The 25,796-nt window shown below is 41.5% G+C and overlaps 2 protein-coding genes across 2 annotated transcripts in view; one reads left to right on the forward strand and one right to left on the reverse strand.

Moving 5' to 3' along the window:
* Positions 1-1,796: 1,796 nt before the first annotated feature.
* On the reverse strand, positions 1,797-4,742 carry GTF2H5 (general transcription factor IIH subunit 5). Its single transcript, XM_015406793.1, is given in 4 exon segments — positions 1,797-1,818; positions 1,820-1,972; positions 3,300-3,354; positions 4,628-4,742. Coding segments are annotated over 3 exon segments (210 nt in total). The 5' UTR covers positions 3,335-3,354; positions 4,628-4,742.
* A 116-nt stretch (positions 4,743-4,858) lies between these two features.
* The window catches only part of SERAC1 (serine active site containing 1), a 34,310-nt gene continuing 13,372 nt past the window's right edge, over positions 4,859-25,796 (forward strand). Inside the window, exons 1-11 of the mRNA XM_015406789.1 lie at positions 4,859-4,889; positions 8,134-8,225; positions 9,973-10,009; positions 12,891-13,027; positions 13,485-13,574; positions 14,061-14,192; positions 16,249-16,370; positions 19,160-19,288; positions 22,227-22,340; positions 22,528-22,690; positions 24,543-24,693. Of these exons, the coding sequence (XP_015262275.1) occupies positions 4,882-4,889; positions 8,134-8,225; positions 9,973-10,009; positions 12,891-13,027; positions 13,485-13,574; positions 14,061-14,192; positions 16,249-16,370; positions 19,160-19,288; positions 22,227-22,340; positions 22,528-22,690; positions 24,543-24,693 (1,175 nt within the window). The 5' untranslated portion in view covers positions 4,859-4,881. The remainder of the gene's footprint in view (positions 4,890-8,133; positions 8,226-9,972; positions 10,010-12,890; positions 13,028-13,484; positions 13,575-14,060; positions 14,193-16,248; positions 16,371-19,159; positions 19,289-22,226; positions 22,341-22,527; positions 22,691-24,542; positions 24,694-25,796) is intronic.

The following is a 25,796-nucleotide window of genomic DNA, read 5'->3' on the forward strand; positions in this document are numbered from 1 at the left end:
ATCCATGCAGCTGTGCAGATAGTTGACAAAAGGAGAGGAGTTGACTGGGTAGGCAAAGCCTTGAACAGAGTAGCTCTGAAATGCAAACACAAGTGTTTGAATATACTGATTGGGTGTTTTTATTCAGTCCAAGCCAGGCTATCTACCTGCTTTAACAAGCAGCAGTTTATACTACACTCTCCAGCCGATATTCAGTTATTATGGGTGATGGATATGGATACTTTTAAATGGAAATAAATGGAAATAAAGACCATGGAAGCAGCATTTCTCCAATAATCCTCCCCCCCCACACACACTTATATCATGCAAGGTCTTTCTCGCCATCCAGCATTCTCTGACTGATAACCCCATTCCATAAAAGACATATTCTCTTACCCACATAAAGAGGAAGGTCATGGACTGAAGAGGTTGCTTGCTTGTCTATCACCAAGCATCATTCAACTTTAGTGGATGACATTCATTTAACCACTCCCTATTTAAAAAAATCCTCATGAGATCAGCCTAATTTACCTCACAAGGTTCTTCAGATGCTAAAATGGAAGAAGGGAGAACAATGAAAGCTGCCTACGTTGAAGTTAGCCAGAGACTTAGGGATCTCAGGAGAGCCTTGGGAGCCAGAATGGCAGTGCTGTTTATTCCTTAGCAATCTGGAATGAGAAGGGATTGTTAGGGACAACTGGCAAAATTGCTCCTTGATGCTGTTTTTCCTCATTTTGTAGATTACTAGCTCTTTGGTATATTGTCCTTAAAAGACATTAAATGGATTGAGACACAGCTAGAGTGACATTGGCAGAAGATCCAATCTGAGTCAGGCCACATGGAGTCGCAGGAAAGGCTTTCTTCACCACCATTATTACATCACCAGAATCTTCTCAAGTAACACTTTTCAGGATGATCTGAAATCCTTCAGCCTCTAGTTGATCTTCTAGCAAAGGAAACAGTTATAGCTTTCTGTAATGTATTTCCTGGGTTCTTTGCTTTTGAAGTTGACCTAACCTGGCCTGCCTTAGATGCCAGTTCAGACACACAGATTCTGTATCAGCCACCATCTGTCTTTTGCAGTTGCTGAATCATTTCAATTGTTCTTCTTAACCAATGTTGACCACTGGCCTGAAGTTGTGATGACCTGGAGTTGTGAAGACCACCACTTGCAAATTAATCCTTTCACCATCATGGTCAAGTCTTATCAAAAGGATATAAGAAACTTACTGGCCCAGGATAATTAACACATCATTGTTTGATGAAGCATTCCCTTAAACTACACAGCTACTATCTTATGGAACATTCCACTAAAGAAAGTACATAAAGCACTCACACTAGAATTCTTTTTGTTGGGATTTTAAAACTTATGTTTGGAGGGATTTCAATTAATTAGCAGGCAGTCCTTCTGTTGTATTTTATTATACCAGTTCTATATACTCTAAATAAAAATGTGAAAATGCAAATGGATACACACACATGTATGCTGTAAGATCATCTTCTCTATTATAGATAATTACAATGAAGAGTAACAGAAAACTGATTTCCCCTAGACAGAAAACATAAACTCAAAACTAGTAAACTCTGAAATCACTTGTGGTGACCGCCTTTTACTGGCTGCCATCAAAATCGCTGTTTACAAGTATGGTCAGTATCTTCCACACTGAAAACAATCAAAGTGAATTCATGAAAATTTAATTTAAATAAACAGTTCAATTATTACAGTGACCATGTCTACTCAAATTCCTCCAAATCAGTGACAGAAAAATACATATCTACTGACTCCAATTTGACAAAGATAATCCCAGTTCCATTGTCTATTTCTGTGTAATAGGGAAAATGGTCCATTAACTCTCCCACTTTCTCCTGAAGGCAGTTAACCATCTCAGCTAATACAAAGACATGTGTTTCATCCAAGTCTTGTATGATAAACTTCTTCCCCAGGGCATTGGACTCATCCAAGTACAGCAGGAACTGCTTCATTGCTGGGTCACTGCAATGATACAAATAAAATTATGGTCACATCAGAGGACATATCTGTGAATTATGGCTGTATTGCTAAAACAGGCTTTTCTCTAATTCTAATGGAATTTGATTTTATTAATGCATTAAGGTGTCAATATTCTAGTAAGCTTTAATTTACTTGTTTTACTATATACTGCTTTGCACAGCAAGGAAAGGTGATATAGAAAATACAGTAGACAAATAGGGGTGTGTATGCATGCACATTAATTATTTGTAACATACCTCCATAGTCCTGGACACTGATAAATCTTTGGAAGAAGAATTAACAATTAAAAACTCCAGGGAAGTGTAAGATTAATTGTAAGGTTAGGAAGCTTTGGAAAGAGATAAAATATTAATTTATTAAGAATCGCTGCATAGTAAAAAAGATGCTGCTATTGGATTCGGATCTAACTGTTCTATTGCAAACTATGACAGCTGCCCTCTGAAATGCATATCAGATGCTCCTCTGAAAAACAAAGAATTATTAACTATACCACAGAAAATGTTACCTTGCATTAAAAATACACACAGATAACACTTATACTCAAACTTACAATGAAAGAGAGTGTAGCATATAGAGTTCAGCTATGCTACAGAAAATATGACAGATATTTTACATACTGTTTTTAGATTTATAACACACTTTTTAATCTTACATCCTTAAAAGCAGCTTACACTTTAAAATGCAATCAGAATGTCTTCTCTACCTGCTACTCCCTCTATATTATTTTCATTTGGCGAGCCTGAATGGCACTTTGTTTGGTGGTGCACACTCTAGCCCTTCTTCCCAGGACAAAAATTTTCACATCACAACTATAACTTGGTCACTAATTCCTACAACCTGGACTTAGAATATTGTAGATTGTAAAACACCAAACAGTATGCAGAATCAGACATCCAAGTCCAAGACTTGTGCTGCCCAAAGACATCTAGTTCACATTCAGCTCCTGTCTTCTTCCATTCCTTCTGTCTCTCAACAGTGTCAAAACTTTACAGTAGTAAAACTACCATCTGGCCTATCCTAAGGGTCCCCAACCTGTTTGAGCCTGTAGGCACCTTTGGGATTCTGACAGTGTGGTGGGCACAGCCAGCCACAAAATAGCTGCTATAGCTTACCTTTAGTCACACAGTACTGCACTGTGGCGCTACCAAAAGGAATGTCTTTAAAAATCTGCATGGCCAATCTCATTTTCAGAGGCCAGTTCTAAGGCCTTCTGGGCAAAAGCCCACTTTCTAAAAAACACTTGGAGGGCATCAGGAAAGGTTACATAAAGCATACTGCACATCTGGGGTAAGAAAGCAGTTCTACTTACCATTCTATAAGTATTCCTTTTAAGACATTCACCATCCTTGCAACACTATCAAGCCCTAAGGTACAGAGAAGGGTAAAAAAAATGAAACACTTAACTTTCATAAAATCATGATAAAGTTTTAGCAGGTGTGGTTATGGCTCTGGGTACAGCATTTGCTTTGAACGGAGCAATCCCTGAGTTAAAATTCTGACCACTCCCATTTAAAAGGATCAGGTAGTAGTAGATGTAAAAGACTGCTACCTGAGAACCACTACCAGTCAGAGAAGACAATAATGACCTTTACAGACCAACAGTCTGACTCCGTATAAGACAGCTTTATGTGCTAAAGCCTAGTAATAGAGCACATACTCAGCAAGCAAACAGTCCCAGGTTCAATCCCCAACAATTCATAAAAAAATCTCAAGAAATAGGTGTCAGTAAAGACCTTTCTCAGCCTGAAACCCCTGGATAGCCAATACCAGTCACAATAATGATCTAGATGGATTCATGGTCTGATTTGGTATAAAGCAGTTTTACCTGTTCATGAGGAAGCTAAGGGAATATGGCTTGTCTAAAGCAAAGTGATATCTGAATTAGGGCTTGGAGTTCATTTTCTAACTGGAGTGCTCACATAGAACTTGGAGCTTTCTGCATGCAAAGCAAATTCTGTACCGTGAGCCACAGCCCCACTTGCTAAGCCATGCTGCCTCCTAGAAATATCCTTGTAATAATAATACTGGTCTCTTATAAGGATATTGTAAATACTGGAACATGATAATACACATGAATAACTGAGTGTTGAATATACACACTGTTACAGTTATTCTTTCAGTACCATACTATAATGGCTTCCTCTCTGGAATTTGCTGCAGTTCAGTTCCTTTATTTTCCTACATAATTTTAATGTATTCCTTTGTTGTCGTTTTCAGAGATAAAGACAACTAGTGGGTGGGATGAGATGGAGTATGCTTCTCTCTGGTGAGCGTACATAGATGCATAAGCATATGTTGCACTATATGAAGGTGCCACTGGGACTCTTCGTTGCTTTGGAAGCAAGAGGCTCAATGAACGGGCATACTGCTGAAAACAGCTCAAAACAGAGTATCAGCACATGATTTTTTCTAACTAAATAAATAGTGATAAGGCTGGAGCCCAGCTCTTATCGGCCTAATTCGTTCTCATCCTTTAGATTTAGCTGCAACGTCAAATCAAGCGTTCTATACGAATGCAAAAGGCACTGCGGGCTGTGTGTAATTTGGGGAGAAGGGTAGAAGCGGGGGGAGAACACCATCAGAAGCCACGACAACTTAATCTACCCAACTGAGACCTACACCGGCCGGCCCCTTCACCTGAACAGCAACGTCGCCTTGACGACGAAAAGGCTTCGCCACCTTTCTCCAGTCACCGGAAGCAGTAGGCTCAGACGAAACACCGAGACCAAGACAGCCCCTACAACAGAGCACGCGCCACTTAACTCGCTATCGGATTGGCTGAAGCTCGGGAGGTGCGCGTGCGTATTTGAGAATGGGGCGGTAGTTGGCGGTGTCGCCGTCACTCCAGAGCGTAGGCGGTGTCCTCGTTGAAAGCTGGGACGGGAACAGAGATGGACAGGTAGGGGGGATGAGGAGGTGTCCCATCCTTGTGGAGGGGTGGAGGGAGGGAATCCGAAATAAGTTTGTGGGAAAGAAATTACTGACCTGTTCCGTACTGTCATTTTTGTCACTCTTTTGTCCCTATTGCTTTGGGTACCCCCCCCCCCTCCATCCACATGTGTTTTCTTCCTCTGGGACTACTAGAGAGTCCAAAACACATTGGGGGGGAGGGGAAACCCTGAAGCAATAGGGACAAATGAGTGACAAAAATGACAATGTGGAAGAGCCCGTTGTGTTGTGGAAGTTTATATGCAAGTACTGTAAGATCTGTGTCATAGCTAATGGTCTGGACTCTTTTATTGCCTGGGATTATTAATTTACAGAGCATGCTTTACTAAAGTGGCTAAGAGTGTCGTTCTATGTGCACTCCTTTGGGAGAAAGCCCAATTGAACTGAAAAATAAAGTGTGATGGGATCTAAACGACTAAGAAAATGCCGCTGCCCTCCTGCTTATTTTTTTCATTGAGCTGACTAATGTCTCTAAAACTCTGGGATTACTTGATGTCTGTGGAGCATATTTCCAAGTAAACAGGCAAAGGGATGGAAGAATTCATTCCTTGCTTCTAAACTGAGTAAAAATCTGCCCTCTGAATAAATTTACCTACGTCACTAAAAAGAAATTAGAATGAGTCAACACTTCCATACGTTACAGTGGGCTTTTCTGCATACTTGATTTACTCCTGATTTTCTTGGCAGCCAGTCCACAGGTACTGGAATTGGTCTGGACATGGTTCTTCCAGACATCGGCCCTCCCTCTGCGTTTTCACACTTGTGGAGTCAGTTTATTTTCTTACACAGGCACCTTAAATAAACCCAATTTTCAAGGGAGGATGCTGTCATTATTGGTGTCAGAGCACACACACACACTTTTATTTTTGCGCACACTTAGATTGGTACATTGATGTTATGGCTGATTTTTTAAGATTGAAAATGAACACAGGCTAGAGCTAAAGTGAGAGAGCACCCAGGCTCCATTGACACCTGCAAGACTGCTGGAGGGCAAGGGTAGCTTTCTCAGGGCTGGGGGCTAAAGCTGGCTATTGGGAGGGTCAGTGCCTTTCTACAGGGAAGCCTAATATGGGAGCAGCTCTGCCACCCATCTACTTCTGAATGAAGTGCTGTGTCCCTTTCAAACTGCACTGCTTTTTTTCTAGCACCAGAAGTGGCCACCCTCCACATACCGTAGTTATATCTGTATACTGTTTTAATTATAGGTTTAGGGGATAAAGGAAAAAGACATATCTCTGCCAGGAAATGAGTTAGAGGCTTTTTAAAAAATGAAATCTGGGAACTGAGCAAATCTGCTACTCATCATTACAATGGAATATCAATATAACAATCAGTCAGACCCGTAGCTACAGGGGGGTGTTTTGGGGCCAGCCCCCCCCCCCGACATACCACCCAGACCTCCCAACTTCCCAACCAGCAGGTTTATTTTATTTTTCTTGCATGCCACAGCTTTGCCGTGCTGAGCTGTTGCCCTGCCCGCCAGCAGTGTACCATCCCTCTCTTGTAGCGTTCCCCCCCTTTAATTTTACTCTCATCACTCCTGACACAGTGCCCCTCAACTTATTTAAATGTCCCCCAAAGTCAAAAATCCTGGCTACGACCCTGACTATAAGGGTTGTATTTTTTTCAAAATCTAAAATGAAACCACATGTCTTCAGGGCAGGTTTGACGATGATGGCTGTCCAATCATCAACAAGTGGGCTGGAGGTGGGTGGGAGTAGGTGGAACAAAGAAAACAGACAGAAACATTGTGCATTGAGGTGACTCAAAATCAGCTTCCAGAAAAAGATTGGGGTAAAAGTGGTCTCAAAAGAACCGAGGGGAGTGGGAGGAGAAACGAAATGAAGCAAAAACTGAAGGCACAAAAATGCATGTGGAAATCAGGGGATAAACTGAAGCAGCATGGGGCCAGAACTGATTTAAAAAACCATACAAAAAAAGCCCAGTGTGTTTTCAAGATGGAACAGCAGTTAACTTGGTTTACATACTCCTGCAAAACCTTTGCTAACACAGGTATTCTTGCTTTGAGCCACAACTGACTGCCTCCCTGATCTAATTCATAGGAAAACTGTAACATTGGCTAGAGTATACAAATGGCTAATGGTTCTCTTCCACTAAATTCCACCATGTTCAATGGGGCTTCCTCTCAGGTTAAGTACGCATAGGATTCTAATTGGCATAAGCCCCACCAAGTTTAGGACTTCTGAGGAAGCATGCATAGGATCAAGAGGGTACATTGAAATAAACCCAGTCAAATAAATGGCACCTGCCTCCAAATAAACTGGTTTAGAATTTTCAGTTGTGCAAATAAAAAATTACAAAAATGCAATTCTGTATCTTATTCTTATTGTGCTGCTGCCAAACCCAAATGGCTTTCAAACAGCCTTGTCACCCAGAATTCTAGCCAAATAATTCCCAAACTGTGTGATGAGACATAGTGGTGTGAGGTAAGAACCAATCAAAGATTCTTTGAGCCCAACATACAAATACACCAAGGTGGTTTGCATGATACATCTCTGTATGATTTGCTGCCCTGGCCTTGCTTTCTTCCAGCCAGCTTCTGCATCCAGTATGATTGGATCCCTATGCAGAAATGCAGCAGAGGTGCCCACTCCTAGAGGAGTCTGCACATCCTGCATGTCACCTCTCTGGTCTTTCCACCTTCCAGTCAAGATGTACAGAGTTTCAGGATAAGTAGAAACTCAAGCAGCAGATTCCACCAAGTGTGATTAATTCTTGTAGTTGTAAGAATGCCTCCAGTTCCGAAGTATCAGATGTCTGGAAATAACAGCATAATTCTTTCAAGCTATCAAAAAGGATCAGTAGTTTTTGCCTATAATGAAGGCTGTAATCTGCCCATGCAAAATATATTTCAAGTCACAATGATCTTCTTTGGAATCCTGAATGGTGGGGGCATTCATGACAGAGTTCAAATGTTCCTTGAAGAATGCAGTACTATCTGATAAAAGAAGCTTTGACTCTCAAAAGCTTATACCCTGACAATCTTGTTGGTGTCTAAGGTGCTGCTGGACTCGAATCCAGCTGTTCTGCTGTGGACCAGCATAGCTACCCTCTGAATCTGTACTGTTCCTGCACTGTCTGGAACAATCATGGACAGCTGGTATATGGGACTAGCATGCAAGAGAAAAGTGTTTATAAGTCGTGCTATAAATAATCATTTTATGCCTCTACAGAATGTCACTGGCTGCTTATTGTGGGATTTGCTGTAGAAAGATAGGAACTTTTCGGTCAGCCACTAAAACAGACAAATCATGGAAAGATATAAGTAAGTGTACTGTTATGATTCCTGGCCTAAGGATAATAAACCGTTTATTGCTGATTTGTTTCATGGAGGGCTCATTAGCAAGTGTCCTGTTAGCTGATCTAGAAATGTTGTGTAATAAGTAATATAGCCCACATAATATTTGCGTAGGGAGCCTTTTGTCCCAACTCTATAGAGTTGCCAAGTGTATGCCCCGTCTTCCGATTCTTAGGGATTTTAAAGGTTTGAGATTAACATTGCCCAAGCCCTCATTGTGGGTTTAGTATTGTTAATACTAAAGGCTTGATCACCCAGAACATTTCCTCTTGTGCAAGCAGAAAACACAAGAAAGTCATTGCAAGTATAACTTGCATTTCCACTCTCACAAGACATATTTCAGCACCCTTCTTTCCATAATGACTTTCTTCAGTTAAATCATATTGCACCGCCCAATTGGACAGTAATGACTACATCAAAGAGCCTCATGATTTTTGTATCCAACAACACTGACTGGAAATGAAAAATCAGTAGTATATCATACAGTAGCTCTTGTGTAATGTCTTGCAAAACAGAACTTTGTTAAGTTAAATTTCTTTTCCACTATTGCATGGCAGGACCCAACCCAATGATAGTGTCATTAGTAAGGTACTCTGCTCAATTGGGACCAGGAATTCTAGTTTTTCCTGCAGGCATGATATTCACTTTCCATGCAATGTAGGTGGCATTCCAGCGGGTCACAGGGCAAGCAGTTTGCATGCTAGAAACAGAGACATACCTTCATGTTACGCAGCCATGATGGAGCATTTTACAGGGTTGCAAAGAAATGTTCCTTTAATGGAGGAAAGTATTGCTTTAACTTTCTTTTCAGATTTTGAAAGGCAATGCATAGTTGACATATCAACCACACTCAAGTAGTTATGCTTTCACGGGGATTTTCCTTTTCTGTTTGTTGAAACAAGATGTGCTCATTCAGTTGGGATTATTTATTTATTTATTTATGTATTTATGTTGGGATTATTACTGACTATTTCCTTGCAACCCACATGTGCATGTGAATTTTTAATTTTCATTGTATATGATTAAGTGCTTCATTGGTCTTAGTAAATTTCTGTGTTCTTCCAGCAACCTTGTGATTTCTTTATGTGTATTATGTAATAATATATGGTGAATCAGAAGCCACCATTTGTGAATGCTGGACTAACTAGTATTTTAAGGCATTAAACATTATTCGCTGCTGCAAAAAGAGAAAAGTGATGGACAAGCTGGCCATTCTATCATGTTACTGTTGAATCATGAGCACCTGGAAGAACAATGTTGAGTAATGCCATTTAAGTGAACATGGCTTACAGTGGTGAAATTCTTTTTAAAACTGGGAGATAGGGTAACAATGATCAGTAATTTAAAACTGATCAGGATGGTGGTGGGAGGAGCCTTTATGTATAGAAAAAATAAAGTAACTTCTGTCATCTGCAGCCCAATCCTATGCGTGTGTATTTGGGAATAGGTTCCACTGAACTCAGTGTGTTCTTTATTTCCAAGCAAATGTGCATGGGATTGTAACTGTACATCATGATCTGAAATATGTGTATTCAGATGTAAATTTTATAGGGTTTAATTGAATTTACCCTCACACTTAAGCTTGCAGCCTTATTGTTGTGCTATTTCTTTTTGAAACCATTGTTTCTAATGTAATAAAATACTATGTTTTTGTATATTAAAACCTGCCTTTTGCAACCACAATTCATATAACACTGAGTTTTTCATTTTTAAGGAAAAATTGCAAAGGTAACTGGCTCACTTATTTTAGGGTAAGTCTTACCTATCAAATGTCAATTTAGTTTATATAATTAAGTAAAGTTTGGTGATTAAAAAAAAAAAGAATACTGCCAAGGATACATTCCTTATCAAAGTTCCACCCCTCTAAGCCCGCAGACATCTGGCAGCTTAAGAGGGTGTAACTCTGCTTAACAATGCACAGGATATGTGGGAGGTATTAGTATTTCAGGTATCACTCAGAGCATTTGAGTCTCTCTCTCTCTCTCTCTATGTAGAACAGAGGTGGGCAATTTACCCAGCACCAAAGGCCACTTTAGAAATAAATTATAAGTAAACATATTACTATATATATTTGAGGAATGGCACTGAGTATTGCATTTAATTCTACATTTATTCTTTGGAAATGCATTCTCTAATGTGAGACAGAGGAGTCATTCCTAGAAAAATGTTGCCATTGCTTTAGAAATCATAAAGATTTAAAACACAGCTCCTTTTTGCTTCTTTTTGGCTCTCTGCTTTGTTTGTAATCCTTTAGCACTTTTTTTTACCTTTCCAGCATCAAACATCTAAAAACTGACATCTAAAGGAAAATCAAATTAGGCCATTTCAAGAGTGTGCAAGCTGTGTGCTGCCCACCCAAGCATAACACAGTGACACTGTGTTGGTGTAATGTGGCATATGCTGTTACAGAAATGCATCCATTCTTGCAACTATTCCTTAGCCTTAATGTTTGGTTCCTAAATGCAACTGATGCTGTTTCCAAAGGCCCTGATGCTCAGCTTTGGGAACAGGAAGAGGGAAATGAGAGGGGCTTTGGTGGCTTGTTGTCCCATGCCTTCATTGCTGGCTATGGATTTAGTCTTCCACGTTTTAAAATTTGTATTGCAGACTATATATTAGTAATTCCAAAATTCTGTATCAAGGCACACTAGTGGGCTGCCCTAAATAAATAAAAGACTCCTGTGATTCCAAAGAATTCATTCACAGAAATGATGTGAAATCTGTTTGCTGAATTCACTGCTCTGGCCTTGCGTTCTTCCAGCTGTCCTCCTTTGGAGGCACATAATGCCTTTTTAGGAGCTGCGGTGGCTCAAGTGGTTAAGACGCTGAACTGCAGGCTGTGGAAGGTCAGTAGTTCAGCAGTTCGAGACCCGAGTTGCCACATGACGGAGTGAGCTCCTGTCTCTAGTTCCAGCTCCTGCCAACCTAGCAGTTCGAAAGCAAGAAACTGCAAGTAGATAAATAGGTACCACTTCGGTGGGAAGGCAACAGCGTTCCGTGCACCTTGGTGTTTAGTCATGCCGGCCACATGACCACAGAAACGTCTTCGGACAGCGCTGGCTCTTCTGCTTTGAAACGGAGATGAGCACCGCAACCCTAGAGTCGGACTCGACTGGCTTTAGAGCAAGGGAACCTTTACCTTTAATGCCTTTTTATCTCTTTGACATGTGTGAATCAGACTCGACCATACAACAGAATTACTGGCCTTCAGCAGAAGTTGCCAGTTGTGCTTCTGTATGAGTTGTCGCTGTGGGCTTTCCTCATTCCAGTCAGGAGGAATGCTTAGGGCAGTGATTCATGAAGAAATGCAGGCTCTATTGAGAGGGCAGTTTATTCTCACTGCTTTACTCTCTAAAAATAAACCAGATGTAAGGGTGAAATCAGAACATTGAAAAACTCTGCCATATACTCTTGCTTTGCACTGACAAAGTTCACACTGCAATTGAACTTCTTAGTCACGCGTTTTGAAAGATTAATGCTGTTACAGATGAGGGTCTGGTCTCTGAAACATCTTTAGGATATGGCTTATTTGGTCTCCTCTCTCTTCAGCCATGTGCATGGCAGTGCATAATTATGCAGTTACATCTTTAATATGGGTAAAGCCTCCATGCAGTAGTTCTGTTTTGCCTTGCTTTGCCCAAATTGAGTGCCTGTTTGCTTTGCTTTCAAAACCAATGGCATGCTACTGTTTATGGTGAAGTGCTGGCCACGTCTAGGCCATATGGGCTTTGTCACTTTACTGTCAGTAGTTAACAGTAGGCTGCTAAGTACTTGCTTAAGGTTAAATCTTTTATTTCCAATTTGATTGATATGGCATGTAGCCCTTAATCTATATCCCTAAGTAAACCCTGTTGATTTGAATAGTACTTATTCCTCAGTTAACACAGTAAGATGTTTATTTGCAGATAAAGAGTTACATGGGTTGCATTTATTAAATTCTAAATACCATCATTTGATTTCACATTTGTGGCATAAATTGCTAATGAACGGATTTATGTCTATTTTTGCACCCAGTGATTTGTTTAAGAAATTAAGTATTTTAGAAATATATTTCATGATTTAATTTGATTTCTTAAAAGAGGACATTAGCTACAGTTTTTGAATGTCAAAATATTAATGCAGTGTTAGCCAAAGCTCATCCTTTTGTGGAAAGCACGGAACCAAAAGCACACACTAGCTGTCAATGGGTTACGTTTCAGTTGCATTTTTGGGTATTCCATTTGTTGGATACCTGTCTGTGTGTGCCTATATATTAAACAAACTACAAGAACCAAAATAGTGTTGTCATTTAGCATTCCAAGTGCTTGTGAGAGAACCATGTACAGTGCAGTTCTAAGCAGAGCTCCGCTCTTCTAAGCCCGTGAGTTTAGGAGGGTATGACTCTGTTTATGATTGCCTGTGGGCTTTTGGGATTGTACTGTAAGTATATTTAATTTTCTGATAATTATATACAGAGTTGGGTCTAACTTTTTACTTCTTTTATTTATTTATTTATTATTACATTTATACCCCACCCTCCCCAATGGGCTCAGGGCAGCTAACAAATGAGGCACATATGCCAAGCTAAAGAGATAAGTAACTAAGGTCTATATTTGTGTATTAACATTTGCATCAATACCTTTCTTTTTAAAGGGGTTGTGTCTTTGCTGCATACGAACTTCTTACTTTAAAGAGGTTGCTCTCATTTGATACCCAAGTAGTACAGCAAGAAAAACTGAAGTCCTACATTTATTTGCAAACTGCTTCTTTGGATCCAAATGAGTATCAGGGTAAGATACATGGATTACTTCTTTAATTGGAAAGAGCTGAAGGAGCAGCTTGGGAAACAAGGACAATAAATAAGATGAAGAAAAATAACAAGATCTTTAAGAACTGATCAGTAGTATAGATCACTAGAGAAATGTATTCCACAGGAGTCAAGGATTTGCCTATATTCTTTTAAAATGCTGTTCTAGTGTGACGTTTTATTCACTGGGGTCCATAGGCATAACCATCAAAAGTGCTCTGCTAATGCCTCTTCCCCCCACCCCCATAAACCAGGACAAGAAGTCATGCTTTTGCTGACTGGCAGGTATTGTCACTGTCAGAATCCAGAGACTGAATATATTTTTATGGGAAGGGTGAGGCTGAAGCATGAAAAGGGGTACACATAGTAGTCTCTGTGCAGCAAAAAAGAAACAAGCATGCATAATGTCACTGAAACTAAATGTGCGATGATTTTTATAGGTCTTATGTATCAAGTGAGAAAGGAACTTCACAGAGCTGCAAGGAAAATACTAGAAACAAATGCTAAAATATTTCGGTGGCCCTTTCAAGGTAGGTTTTATTTAGTATTTTCAGTTTTAAGAACAAATGTTTCATGCTGGGTTAGAACAGAGATCCATCCAACCTACCACTTTGTAGCCATGTTTAGTGAAATGTCCTGAGAAATTCACATAAGAGGTGGCGAAGACATTCACTACTTTGCTTATTAACTGTGGCCTGCTTTGTCTGCCTCATTCTTTCCAAACCAAATTCATTGCCTGATTATGTGACTATGCTTAAATAACCTTTGTAATCAAAGATGCTGTAGATTTCTAGTTTAAAAACTAGCGCTGGGTCCTAATGTCCTGTTTTTCACCAGTACAGCATGGTTACATAAGCAGAGAGGGTGACAGGTTGACTGGCAGGCGTCTCAGAGCAAAAGCTATCCATAGGTTCAGAAGTAAAAGCCAGACAGATAAGCAAGGAAACAGGCAAAGGCCTGGATAGGTGCTCTATAATAACTTGAAAATGATGTTTGTTTGTTTGTTTTAAATAAAGACTCTGTCAGTCCATTTGATGCAGAAGAGTATGAGAGTGCCCTGTGGCTCCTTCTGAAAAGAAGCCAGTCAGAAGACAAAGCGGTTCGAATGCAAGCTGTGCAGGATCTGGCCTCCAATCATTTCTGGCGAGGTAATGTATCGGCCTCAGGGCACTTACTTGTGAGTTAGTGGTCACAACTACCATGCATGTACTATTATGAAAAGAATCCTCTGGTGAAGCGGAGTGGCTATACAATCTTTCAAGATTTTCTCCTGTACAGTCCCCTCTGTGCAGCTCAACAGGAAAGTCATTTCAGTGTGTGTGTGTGGGGGGGGGGTATAGAAGAGATTCCTGGTGGATTGGGCCTTAATTCCCCCCCCCCATTTTTGCTCAATTTAGTTGTGTGCGTATTTATATCTGGTATCTAAAGAAGCGAGCAGTGACTCATGAAAGCACATACCCTGCCACAAGGTTTGTTAGTTTTTAAGGTGCTACTGGACTCTTGCTCTTTTCTACTGTACATGCTCATACACATATATTTTAAGTTGAGTTCTTACTAATATGAAATCCATACAGTGGGAAATCATGATGACTTTAAAGCAGTACCCTATAGCCTTTCCCCTTTAATCATAGCCTGTAATGTGAGCCTGCTTTAGCTGACTCCTGAGCCTTTCCCCTTCTTTCTACCTTTCTGCTTGTTTTTCTTCTCCTTTATTTCTGGAGGTCTTTGTCCTTCTCTTAAAACCTTAAAAAAAAGAAAATGATGGTGGTGTGGGTGCAACCCGCCTTAAGGCATAACTAATTTGCAAATAAGATCTGGAGTTGGACATCTTTTCAATTATGTTTTTGCTTTCATTATTGCTGACAGCACTTTTTTTGTATGTTTTCAGTAGTCCACTTGTAATTTTGTCTAAGTCCCTGATAATAGAAAGAAGTGTAGTAAAGTCCCTAAAGGCTGAGTTTGTTTACTTTTATACCTTGCCTTTCTTCCCAGTAGGGACCCAAAGCTGTTTTGCATTGTTCTCTCCTCCGTTTTATCTGCACAACAGCCATATAAGGTAGACAAGGCTGAGTGTGTGTGACTGGCGCAAGGTCACTCAGCAGGCTTCCATGGCATGAGTGAGGATTCAAACCTGCCCCCCCCCCAGATCTTTGTCTTTCACTCTAAACACTGTACTGCACTGGGGAACTCTGCTATTTCTTGGGCTGGCGCACAGATATATCAAGGCAGAGCCTCTTCATATGGTCTCTTTAAAAGTTCCTCCAGTCCTGGCCCCACTATCATCCCTGCTGATAGTCAAATGAGTGGAATGAATGCTTACCAAGCATATATAAAGGGATTCTGCTGAAGCTTTAGCTCTGTTAAGGTGGGGACTGAAGCTTCCCTAAACTTGGTCTTAAAAGCTCAGGGTTTGCACAGCTCCCTTTCTTCCAAAGTTCAGGAGCTTCTGTACTCTGAAACCTGTCAGCTCAGGAACTGCACACTTTCTTAATCGACTTTCAGATCAACCTTTGGAGAATTTTGCACACTTCCTTAGCTGTGATTAATGTCCAGTACTTGTACAAAATGCAGAGTATTTTTTAAAAATTTCAAACCACTCAGCTTTTCAGATAAAGGTTTTTTCTAGGGGTGTGTAAAAAAAAAATCAGTATTTTTCAGGTTCAGGTATATTGAACCCCCCAAATATCAGTATTTTCCAATATTCCTGAATCCCAATATTGGTATGGCATTGGGATTCAGGAATTTTTTGGAAAACGCAAAAATTTTCTGCTCCATTATACCCTATGGGAACCATTGGTCTCTTTAAATGCCTACTGCCTTCTCCAAGTGCAGTGACAGCGGCACAACTCAGCAAGTGAACTCAGAAGACATATGCTCAGTTGTGCTGCAGCAGCAGGGCTTGGAGGAGTAGGCCATAGGCATTTAAAGAGACCACAGTCTCTTTAATTGCCTGCTGTGTTCTCCAAGTGCAGCAGCAGTGGCACAACTCAGCAAGTGAACTCAGAAGGCGTCTTCTAGGTTTATCATAACTGCCGCCTCTTTTATTCCATGTGGCATAGCATCATTTCCAGACTGAGGGTCTGACTGCCTTGTTCTCTTCACCCATATGTTAATTGCCAATGTGTATTATATATACAAGTCTTACAAATCTGAAACAGACCAAATTTTTCAAGGAGTCCTACTCCAATGTTTATTTTTGTACAGATTATCAGTATAGGGCAGCTGCCCAAGCTAGTGATCAGAGAACTGCAATTGGCTTAGCACGATGTAAAGATGTTGACCTGCGATTTTTCCTGCCACCACCTCCTTTACCAAAGTCAAAAGATGTAAGTACAGTAAAATCCAGACTTCCTTTGGCCAACAGCTTCTTTTCATAACAGGTATTTGAGCACTAATGCCCAAGAGCTGACATATGATAGCTAGCTTGATGTAATAGCCAGCTGGTATCTTCATCCATGTGAACAGGTATCATTTTGAAATCTATATGTATTCAGTGCTGAATTGTAGATGGTCTTTATTCAGTCATTCGAGCTGTCTGTAATCTGTGAGCAAGATGAGATGAAGTCTGAGCAAGTCTGAGATGGACAGGAATGATAGTGCATGTTAATAACACTGAACCCCAGATTTTCAGAGGATCTTACTTTAAGATTTAATATAAATATTGAATAGCAGTAATAAAGAAATGGAATCTTGAGGCACACCATTAACCAACTGAATTCACAAATGTCCAAGGGCAGACCATTTTAACCTCACCACTGCCCCTGCAGGAGGGGAGCACAAGAACCACACATGCCTTCATTAGGTAACAATCAGTCCATGTGATCAGTCCATGACAAAGACTATTATAACCCCTTCTACCAGGTCACCAGAAATTTGCACAGTGTAGAAAAGCAAATCTAGGGTACAAGTGAGGACCCACAGGAATTGTAGGAGGTGGCTCCCCCCATCCATTTAACCCCAACTACACTTGGAGGCAATTCCCCCAATTCCACTTGACTGTAGCCTCACTGCCTAAACAGCAGTAGCTCCCCCCAGGCCTTCTGACTCCAGCTATGGTGACAACTGAGGTGACTTCCTCCCATTCTACCTGACCCCAGCCTCACTGCCTTAGCAGCAGCAGAAGCTCCCCCCAGCCCTCCTGACCCCAGCTGCGGTGATAATGGAGGTGGCTCCCCCCCATCCCACCGAACCCCAGTCTCCCTGCCTCAGCAGCAGTTGTGGCTCCCCCCCCAGCCCTCCCAGCCCCAGCTGCAGCAATGACGGAGGTGGCTTCTCCTCGTCCTACCTAACCTGAGCCTTGCTGCCTCAATGGAGGTGGCTCCCCAGTGTCTCACCCAACCCCTAGCCTCACCATCTAAATGGAGGGAGCTCCACCCCAGTCCTCCTGACCCCAGTTGTGGTTATGATGAGGCAGTTCCCACCATCTCGACCCAACCTTTCCATGTGAGTGGTGGCAGCGGCTTCTCCCCAGCCCTCACACCACCAGCTCCAATAGAGTAGAATTGTCTGCACATGTACAAATAATGCTCCTCTATTTGGGGGGTGTGTGTGTTTATGGCTCTCCCAGTTTTCAGATTTTTCTGCAAACCTGGGTTTTCCCCCAAGTTTGCAGAAAAATCTTCCTTCTGTGTAAATGAGCCTGATCTGCAGATTTAAGTATCTGCAGATGAAGACACAGTTATTACTGCATGGCCATTAGATATACGATGATCTTTCTCATGTGTTGGGGACCAGTACAATCAGTGATAGGGCAGCAGTTGTAATGCTGGCCATAAAGTCCTTAGGAAAGCCTAACAAGATTGCCTCAACATGAATATTAAAGCATTGTGGGGGACAGCAAGATCCTGTTCAAACATGCAGACCCTTCAACCAAGGTCACCTAACCTTGTTGTGCTAATATTGCCCACGTAGTGACTGAGGACCCAGTTTAAATGAGCTGCTGACTGTGAACAGTGTCACATGGGTAAGTTCTTTGGTCCTGTCTGTATTGTGTTTAAAAAAGATCTGAGTAAGGGAATAAAGTAATTAATGACAACAGTAGCTGTTGGCCTCTGCTGCCTGATCTGATAAATGTCAGCTGCATGGGCGCAGAAGTGGCCCATAAGTCCGTTTTATTTTTAGCTGTGAATAGCGTAATACTTTCAGGACAAAGTGAGCTTGCTTAGTAATAAAAATGAGTATTGCAGCCTGGGGAAATTCAGATTATTAACTGGTGTTCAGACTTTGGCAGTATCACTATATATAACAGACTAATCTTCTAGGTTGGCAGGAGGAACATGGATTACTTTGGATCCAATAATGCTAAGGAAGTTGCAGGCTGATGTTTCTTTTTTGTTTCTTGGTAAGGAGGAGCTGCGGTGGCTCAAGTGGTTAAGACGCTGAACTGCAGGCTGTGGAAGGTCAGTAGTTCAGCAGTTCGAGACCCGAGTGTGCCGCATGACGGAGTGAGCTCCCGTCTCTAGTTCCAGCTCCTGCCAACCTAGCAGTTCGAAAGCAAGAAATTGCAAGTAGATAAATAGGTACCACTTCGGTGGGAAGGTAGCAGCGTTCCGTGCGCCTTAGTGTTTAGTCATGCCGGCCACATGACCACGGAAGCGTCTTCGGACAGCACTGGCTCTTTGGCTTTGAAACGGAGATGAGCACCGCAACCCTAGAGTCGGATTCGACTGGCTTCGAGCAAGGGAACCTTTACCTTTACCTTTTAAGGAAGCGAACAGGCTACCTGAGAGTTCCAAGGGGAGACCTGGCAAATCCTTGGGCTAGGAGCAGACAGGACCATCTAGAGACGTGTTCATCCACATACCACAAGGCCCGGCTGCTGTAATTATAGTTATTAAGGTTCACTCTAGCCATCTTCATAGGATTGTGATAGAACATAGGGAGGCAGTCTCCAAACTAGGCAAGAGTCACGTCACCCAGAGGGCACTACCGTCCAAGAGCAGTGTCATGAATGACTGCTAGCCAGTTCACATCAGCAAATCACCACTAAAGCCTTGCTTTTGATGTCCATCACTCCCAGCAGTGTCGCATCTGTTCTTTCACATTGTTCAGTTTTTCTCCATAATTTTGTTCTCTCTGATTTTGGATGATATGTTGACAGAAATGCTTATTGCAGATGCGCTGTCTGGAAGATGAACTTCGAGTGCTGCTGGCAGCCTTACCTCAGACGGATTTTGACCAGTGTGTACGGTATTTCACATCCTTGGCTTTAAGAGAAAGCAGCCAGACCATTGCTGCACAAAAGGTATGTTCTGACATTTCAGTGGATTGTCAGAAATGAAGTGGTATATGTAACATGCCACATAAGCTCTGAGTTACTGATGATGCCAGAAAGTTTAATAAAAACGTTTTATCCTAAGCCCTGTTATCTAGATAACCTGAGGGAACATTAAAAACTATTTTTGCCGTCTTGTAATTTCCTAATTTTTATGGTTGCTGCATTCTGCAAGAGTGATGTTGGTTTGCAGACTTAGTTTCCTGATCAAATATTTGCTTAGTTCCATGTGTGTAAGTTCCTTGGACTTATGTCCCTCAAGTAACCATTATTGTGTCTGGAGGTAGGTAGTGAATACAAAAGTCGGTGATTAATTTTTTTAAAAAAATAGAAAATAAAAAAATGTACCAATGTTGAATATTTTAATATTTTCCTGCAAGGTAATTTTTGGAGCAGGGGAGCCCTCAATCTATCATCTATCAGTTCAATTTATTGTACATAGCATTACTGCCTAGCAATATAAAATTGTTATAAAACCAGATCAATGATCTGTGAATCAATCTCATCAGGTCACCACTAGAGCAATTCAGTATATAATTCTGAACCAATTGAGAACAATCCCTAGTGGCACAACCCTCATATGGCACATCTTTGTACGTTACAAATTTGTCTGTATCCAATAACAGATAAAACCGTTTGTACTGCAAAGGCCAGTGAATCATCTTTGTGAGCAATGATCACAATCATGCCTCCCTAAGAGGGCAGAAAACCCTGTCATGATTGACGTCTTTGATATTGCCAGGCCCATCAAGGGCAAAACCTTTCATCAAATGGAATATTATTACATTGGATAGCTTTTACGGCTGATTCCATTGCCTGAAATCAGAGTGAATAAAACTTTGCTGGAAGTTCAGAGGTCTTGTATTTAAAAGATTATTTGCCCACCGCGGCCAACAGATCTAGGGTTTTCAAGGTTAGATTTCAATTTTTCAAATTGATCTCCCATTGGTATTACACCCTGAGTCGTTTGCACCACATAAATAACATTTACCCACCACTTTGCTGGAAAAATTGTGGAGCGGTTGGGGACTACTTGTACTGTTGGTGGATACAGCATTTTTAGGAGATTGTAGTTGCTGAAATAACTAAGATAACGTCACAAACGCTTCTGATGAAACAAGAAACTATTCTTTTACATCTCAGAGATTCATCAAAAGGTGAGGATTCTTACCAGCACTTAACGACGTACCTACTTGCAGCAGCTAAACTCACCATAGCGGCCTCCTGGAAATCGACCAAACTCCAACGGTGGAGGAGTGGAGAAATAAAGTGTGGGAACAATTCATTATGGATAAAATCAATGACACTTTGATCACATCTCAATCAAAATCTTGCATGACTCACTCCAATTTGGTGCACACCTGGTTTCCCTTTCTGCAATACATGATGGAAAATGATCTTCTATCACGAAACCCAAGCTACAAGTCCTGGCTTCACTTTTGATCCGATAACTCCCCTAATACCTCAGTAATACAAAATCTCAATTGGGGCTGCGGTCACACGGAGCATTAGCCACGCTAGAGCGATGGAAGACAAGCGGAGTTTCCGGGTGCGATCTCACCAGCACATCTGGGAAGCGTAGCACTTTGTGACGCAACCGAGGCTTCCCGACGAAAACACGCAGCAAAAAACTAGTACCTCGGAGGTACTAGTTTCCGGAAACTGCGGGGCAAGGGCAGGCGTCTGATCGCGTTTCCGGAGGCACCCGGCGCCCGCCCATGTCCCCTTGCAAAACAGGTTTTTTTTTTCCCAAGTCTCCGTGGATGCACACAAGCACCCAACGGAGCATGCGCAGTCGCGGTGTACACAAAAAAAACCATCCAGTTTGCCGCACCACGCGCTTCTTTTTTGCGCGTGGGATTGTCATGCGATCGGCACCTCTCCCTTCCCATGGAACCTCCACGGTACCTCCACGGGAGGTCTGATCACTTTACCGCACAGTAGTTTGCCCCGGGGCAAACTGCCATGCTTCCCCCCCGCAGTTTCCTGCCCGTGTGACCGGGGCCTGGGTTCATTATTCTTGACAGTAGACAGTACTCTCAGGCAACTCCTAAGTAGTGTGTTTTACACAGCTCCTCTAAACTGATTATACTGATGTATAGCTCAGCAAATTATTATAGGTGTGTTTTCAGTTATTTGCTATAATTTTTGTGTAACCCCCTCTGTTTTCATTGTTTCATTGCATAATGTTGTGTAGTTTGTATGTTAACAATAAAACTTAAATACTTTTTTTTAAAAAGAGAGATTATTTTCCCAGTAAGGCTGTGGTTTGAATTTAAGAAGACATTTTTGAAAGTCCATTTGCTGTGCAATCTTCTTGGAATTCCCAAATGGCTAGCCTATTTCTAATGGAAGTTTAGTTTCAAGAACCCTTAGCTCACCAACAAAAATAAAATCCATTGAACAACTACATGTGTTCAGATTTATGTACCTGCACTAGCCAGGGATTAGGGTGGAGATTGTCTAAGTAATTTTTCAGGCATAGATTAGGCAACCTCCCATTCTCCATAAACTACAATCCTGATCAGTAACTTGGTCATACGATACATAACCTTTGGTCATAACAGAAATTAAATCCTTTGCAAACCTGATTGTTGCTGCTGACATGTTTCCGGGCAAGAATAAGAAGGCTCCCCACTTGTCGCTGTTGTAATGCTTCTCTTTTTATACCACTTGTTGTCGCTGTTGTAATGCTTCTCTTTTTATCTGTTGGAGAGAAGTGTCATCTTGCAACCTAGTTCTGTCTTTTGGGAACAGGAAGAAATAGGCAGTTGCAACACATCTGAGTGGGGTTATAAGTTTGGGTCATCTCCCTTTTCCTCCATCAAAGTTGCTAGGACAGTACCTGTTAAGTCTAACTCTTGAACTATTTGATTTTGAAATTCATTTCTGATTCATTTATTTCTAGGGGGGCTTATGGTGTTTTGGTGGAAATGGTCTGCCTTACTGTGAAAGTCTCAGTGCTGTCCCTGCTGACACAGTAGAACTCTTTTGTTTGCAAGCTTTAGTGCAACATTCCAAGGTAACTCAACAGATAATTGAAGCTCTATGTGGTTGGTATTTAAGACTTTGAATATGGCGGAATGTGTTTTCTGGCTCTTAGTGATGATCAGATTGCACTTTTGTGTTTTGAATAATTTTGCAGTAGATTTTCAACAGTTTGGACATTACCATATTATACATTTCCTGTACTTTTTGTATAATTGTAGATTCCTACTCATTGTGATAAAATTGAATCACATGGTGGGCTTCAACTGCTGCAGAAGCTATACCAGCTTCGTAAAGATTCCGCAAAAATACAAAGGAGCATAATTCATATAATTGGAAACATGGCACTGGATGAACGACTTCATTCATCTATATTTCGTGCAGGTAGTAGGAAAACTTATTGGCTTCTGCTATTAATAAAATTGGGGAAATAATGATGGGAAATAGAAAATCCTGTAGTTGTCTTCAAGTCATGTTGTGGTGTTTTTAATCAAACGTTTAAGGCTTTTTGTCAACACATTGTTCAATAAGCTAAAATTCAAAAGTGCCTAGACGTGTCATTCTGAGAAGAAGAACTAAGATATTACACCAGGTGGTCCCAGAGTAAATAGGTGGCTGAAAATAAATAATTGTTAGGATTGTGAGTACATCATAATGCATGGAAATTAAGATGGATAAGTGCAGTTTACCAGTTGGAGGAAAGTAGTCCTTTCACTGCTAACTGACTGGGCCAGTTTTTCCTGTGAGCCAACTCAAGAGGCAAAGTTTTTTTTCCTGGAATGTACCACTTCAAGTCGTGAATAGTGATTGTCTGTCTGAATGTTGCTTCACCAAAAACGAAGTACTTTCACACAGAAAAGTAGCATGCTGGGCAGATGTTACAAAAATTAAAAAATAAAGGAGGAAAAAAACAGTTTTTCCAGGTCAAGATCTTAAGAGCCTGTCATGATGGCCTTTGATGCTGGAAGCTGGCAGGGTCACAGTTTGATTGGTGTAGGTGTGTGATTACACACTTGCACTCTGGGAAGAAGAAACAAACAATGGAGAGTCCGGCAAGGTCCGAATGTCACCAAAAACCCATATGAGAATCACAGTTCTCTTTGCAAGCTGAAAGCAGATAAAATCTGGGCAGTCCGATTCCAGCTTGGGTCCAGTGTTGCACAAACAGACTTCTCTCAGTTCTCCTTGTGCATGGTCTTCCATAACACCTAGCACATTAATCCTCATATAGTATAATGCCCAGAAATTGGTTGCACAAGTTCTAGCGCAAGTGAAAATGCAAGTGGGGATAGAATAAGTTTGATTTAGTGCAAGTGGCTGTCTCAGCCTTTTTCTTACTTTTCTGCTTCCTCTCTGTCGCAAGTGGAAATTTTGCATTACCTCCATCCCTGTCTCTTTTGGAAATACTTGGTTTGTCCCAAAATACTTCCCTGACAAGTCTAATTGTTCTTCCTGATACCCTCAACCAGTGTTTCCTCTAAACTGAGTTAGTGAGAGCTAGCTCACAGTTTTTAGCCTCTGGCTCACACATTTTTGTCTTAGCTCAGGAAGGATGGTTCCAGAGCAAACTATTTTATGCAGTTGCCAAATCACCTGCTCACAACTTTAATGCCACTAGCTCACAAAGTAGAATTTTTGCTCACAGGGCTCCACAGCTTAGAGAAGAAGAAGAAGAGATTGGATTTATACCCCGCCCTTCACTACCCAAAGGAGGCTCAGAGCATCTTACAATCTCCTTCCCCTCCCCACAACAGACACCCTGTGAGGTAGGTGGGGCTGAGAGAGCTCTGACAGAAACTGCTCTTTTTCAAGAACAGCTGTGCCAGAATTATGACTTGCCCAAGGTCATCCAGCCAGGTGCAAGTGGAGGAGTGGGGAATCAAACCCGGTTCTCCCAGATTAGAGTCCACACATTTAACCGTGCATTGCCCTCAACTTATCCATGCATACCTATCTGCAAAACTTATCCATGCATACCTATGAAAAGCTCACAAGTAGAGTGTGGATGAACTTGTATTCACTCAGTACATCAGCCGTGGTAGCAGACCCCAGCTTGCTGACTATTGCAAACCAAGGTGCTAAAGAGCTGTGACCCATTCAGTTTAGAACTGCAATGGAAGACTTTCCATAAAGTACCGTGTGCATATTTTTCTTGTAATATACAGTAGCACATTTTGTTTTACCAGATAATATATATTTCATTTCATGTTACGTGTTTAATTTGATTCAACTGTAGGTTGGGTTTCAGTACTAGCTGAAGTAATGAAGTCTCGGCGTATCATGGATTCCTCGCATGCAGCAAAAGCCTTGGCCAACCTAGACAGGGAAACGGTCCATGAGAAGTATCCAGATGGAGTGTATCTTCTACATCCACAATGTCGAAGTAGGTAAGGATGGGGGCTCATATCTATCCTTCTGCTTCAGCAGTCAGAGTAGGTTTGTAAGTATTCTTTCTGAAATATTGAGCTTTCCCTTTGGCAACCTACTCTCAGGGCTGGTTCTCATTGTGAACGGTGAAGGCCTTAAGAGGCTGTGTGTGTGTGCATGAATGTTTGTCTATTATCATGTGCAATAGTAGCTGTCTTTAATTTACAGACCACGTTAGGTAGGTTACAGAGAGACTCTTTCAGCCCAAACATAACATCCTTCTTGGCTTCCTCTGCCTGGCCTTTCGCTCTGCCGCATGGCACGCCTCTCATAGTTCTGCGCATGGGTTGAGATTGCCCTCCTCTCCCAGAGGGCAGGGCTCCTTTTCCCACCTTTACACCCGAGACTCCTTTCTGGCCTTGGTTGGCCTGATTGCCAGGCTGCATAGCCTGGGGAAATCCTTTAGGTTCTTTGCTAATGCAGGCTCCCATCCCACCAGTGAGTGTGCTTGCTGACCTCTTTCTCCCAGGTTGGTCCATTAGGCACCTTCTGCCACACCTGAGTACACATTCATTATTTGAGGGCTTGTATTTGTGAATTAACAGTCACAGATCCTTAGTTGCTGTAGATTTTCCGGGATGCATTTGTGAATTAACAGCCACAGATCCTTAGTTGTTGTAGATTTTCCGGGATGTGTAGCCGTGGTCTTGGCATTGTAGAACCAGACGTTTCGACAGTAACTGTGACTGAAATCCTCAGAGGTATAAACACAGAAAGATGGAATACTCTGTGTCAAGGTGAGAAGAAAATGGTAGGCAGTAAATTTATATCTACTCCAGGAGGTGGGTAGGGCTGAGTCATTGTCTTGTAGGGAGTTCCCCAGGCTATGGACATGCTAATGGAGGAGCTTTCCTGAGGAGGTTCTTTTGTTTCCTGAGGAGGTTTCCTGCTTCCTGAGGAGGTTGTTGAAATTCTAATCTTATCTGTAGTGCTATTGTCTGATGTAAAGCCTTTTGTGTTTTTCAGGACAGGAAGCCATGTCCTATTTATTTTTAAACTCTCTTCTTTCCTGTTAAAATTATGTTTATGTTTGTGAATTTCAATGGCTTCCCTGTGTAATCTG

The sequence above is a fragment of the Gekko japonicus genome, unplaced genomic scaffold, assembly GCF_001447785.1.
Source record: "Gekko japonicus isolate JY-2015 unplaced genomic scaffold, Gekko_japonicus_V1.1 scaffold655, whole genome shotgun sequence".
Lineage (NCBI taxonomy): Eukaryota > Metazoa > Chordata > Lepidosauria > Squamata > Gekkonidae > Gekko > Gekko japonicus.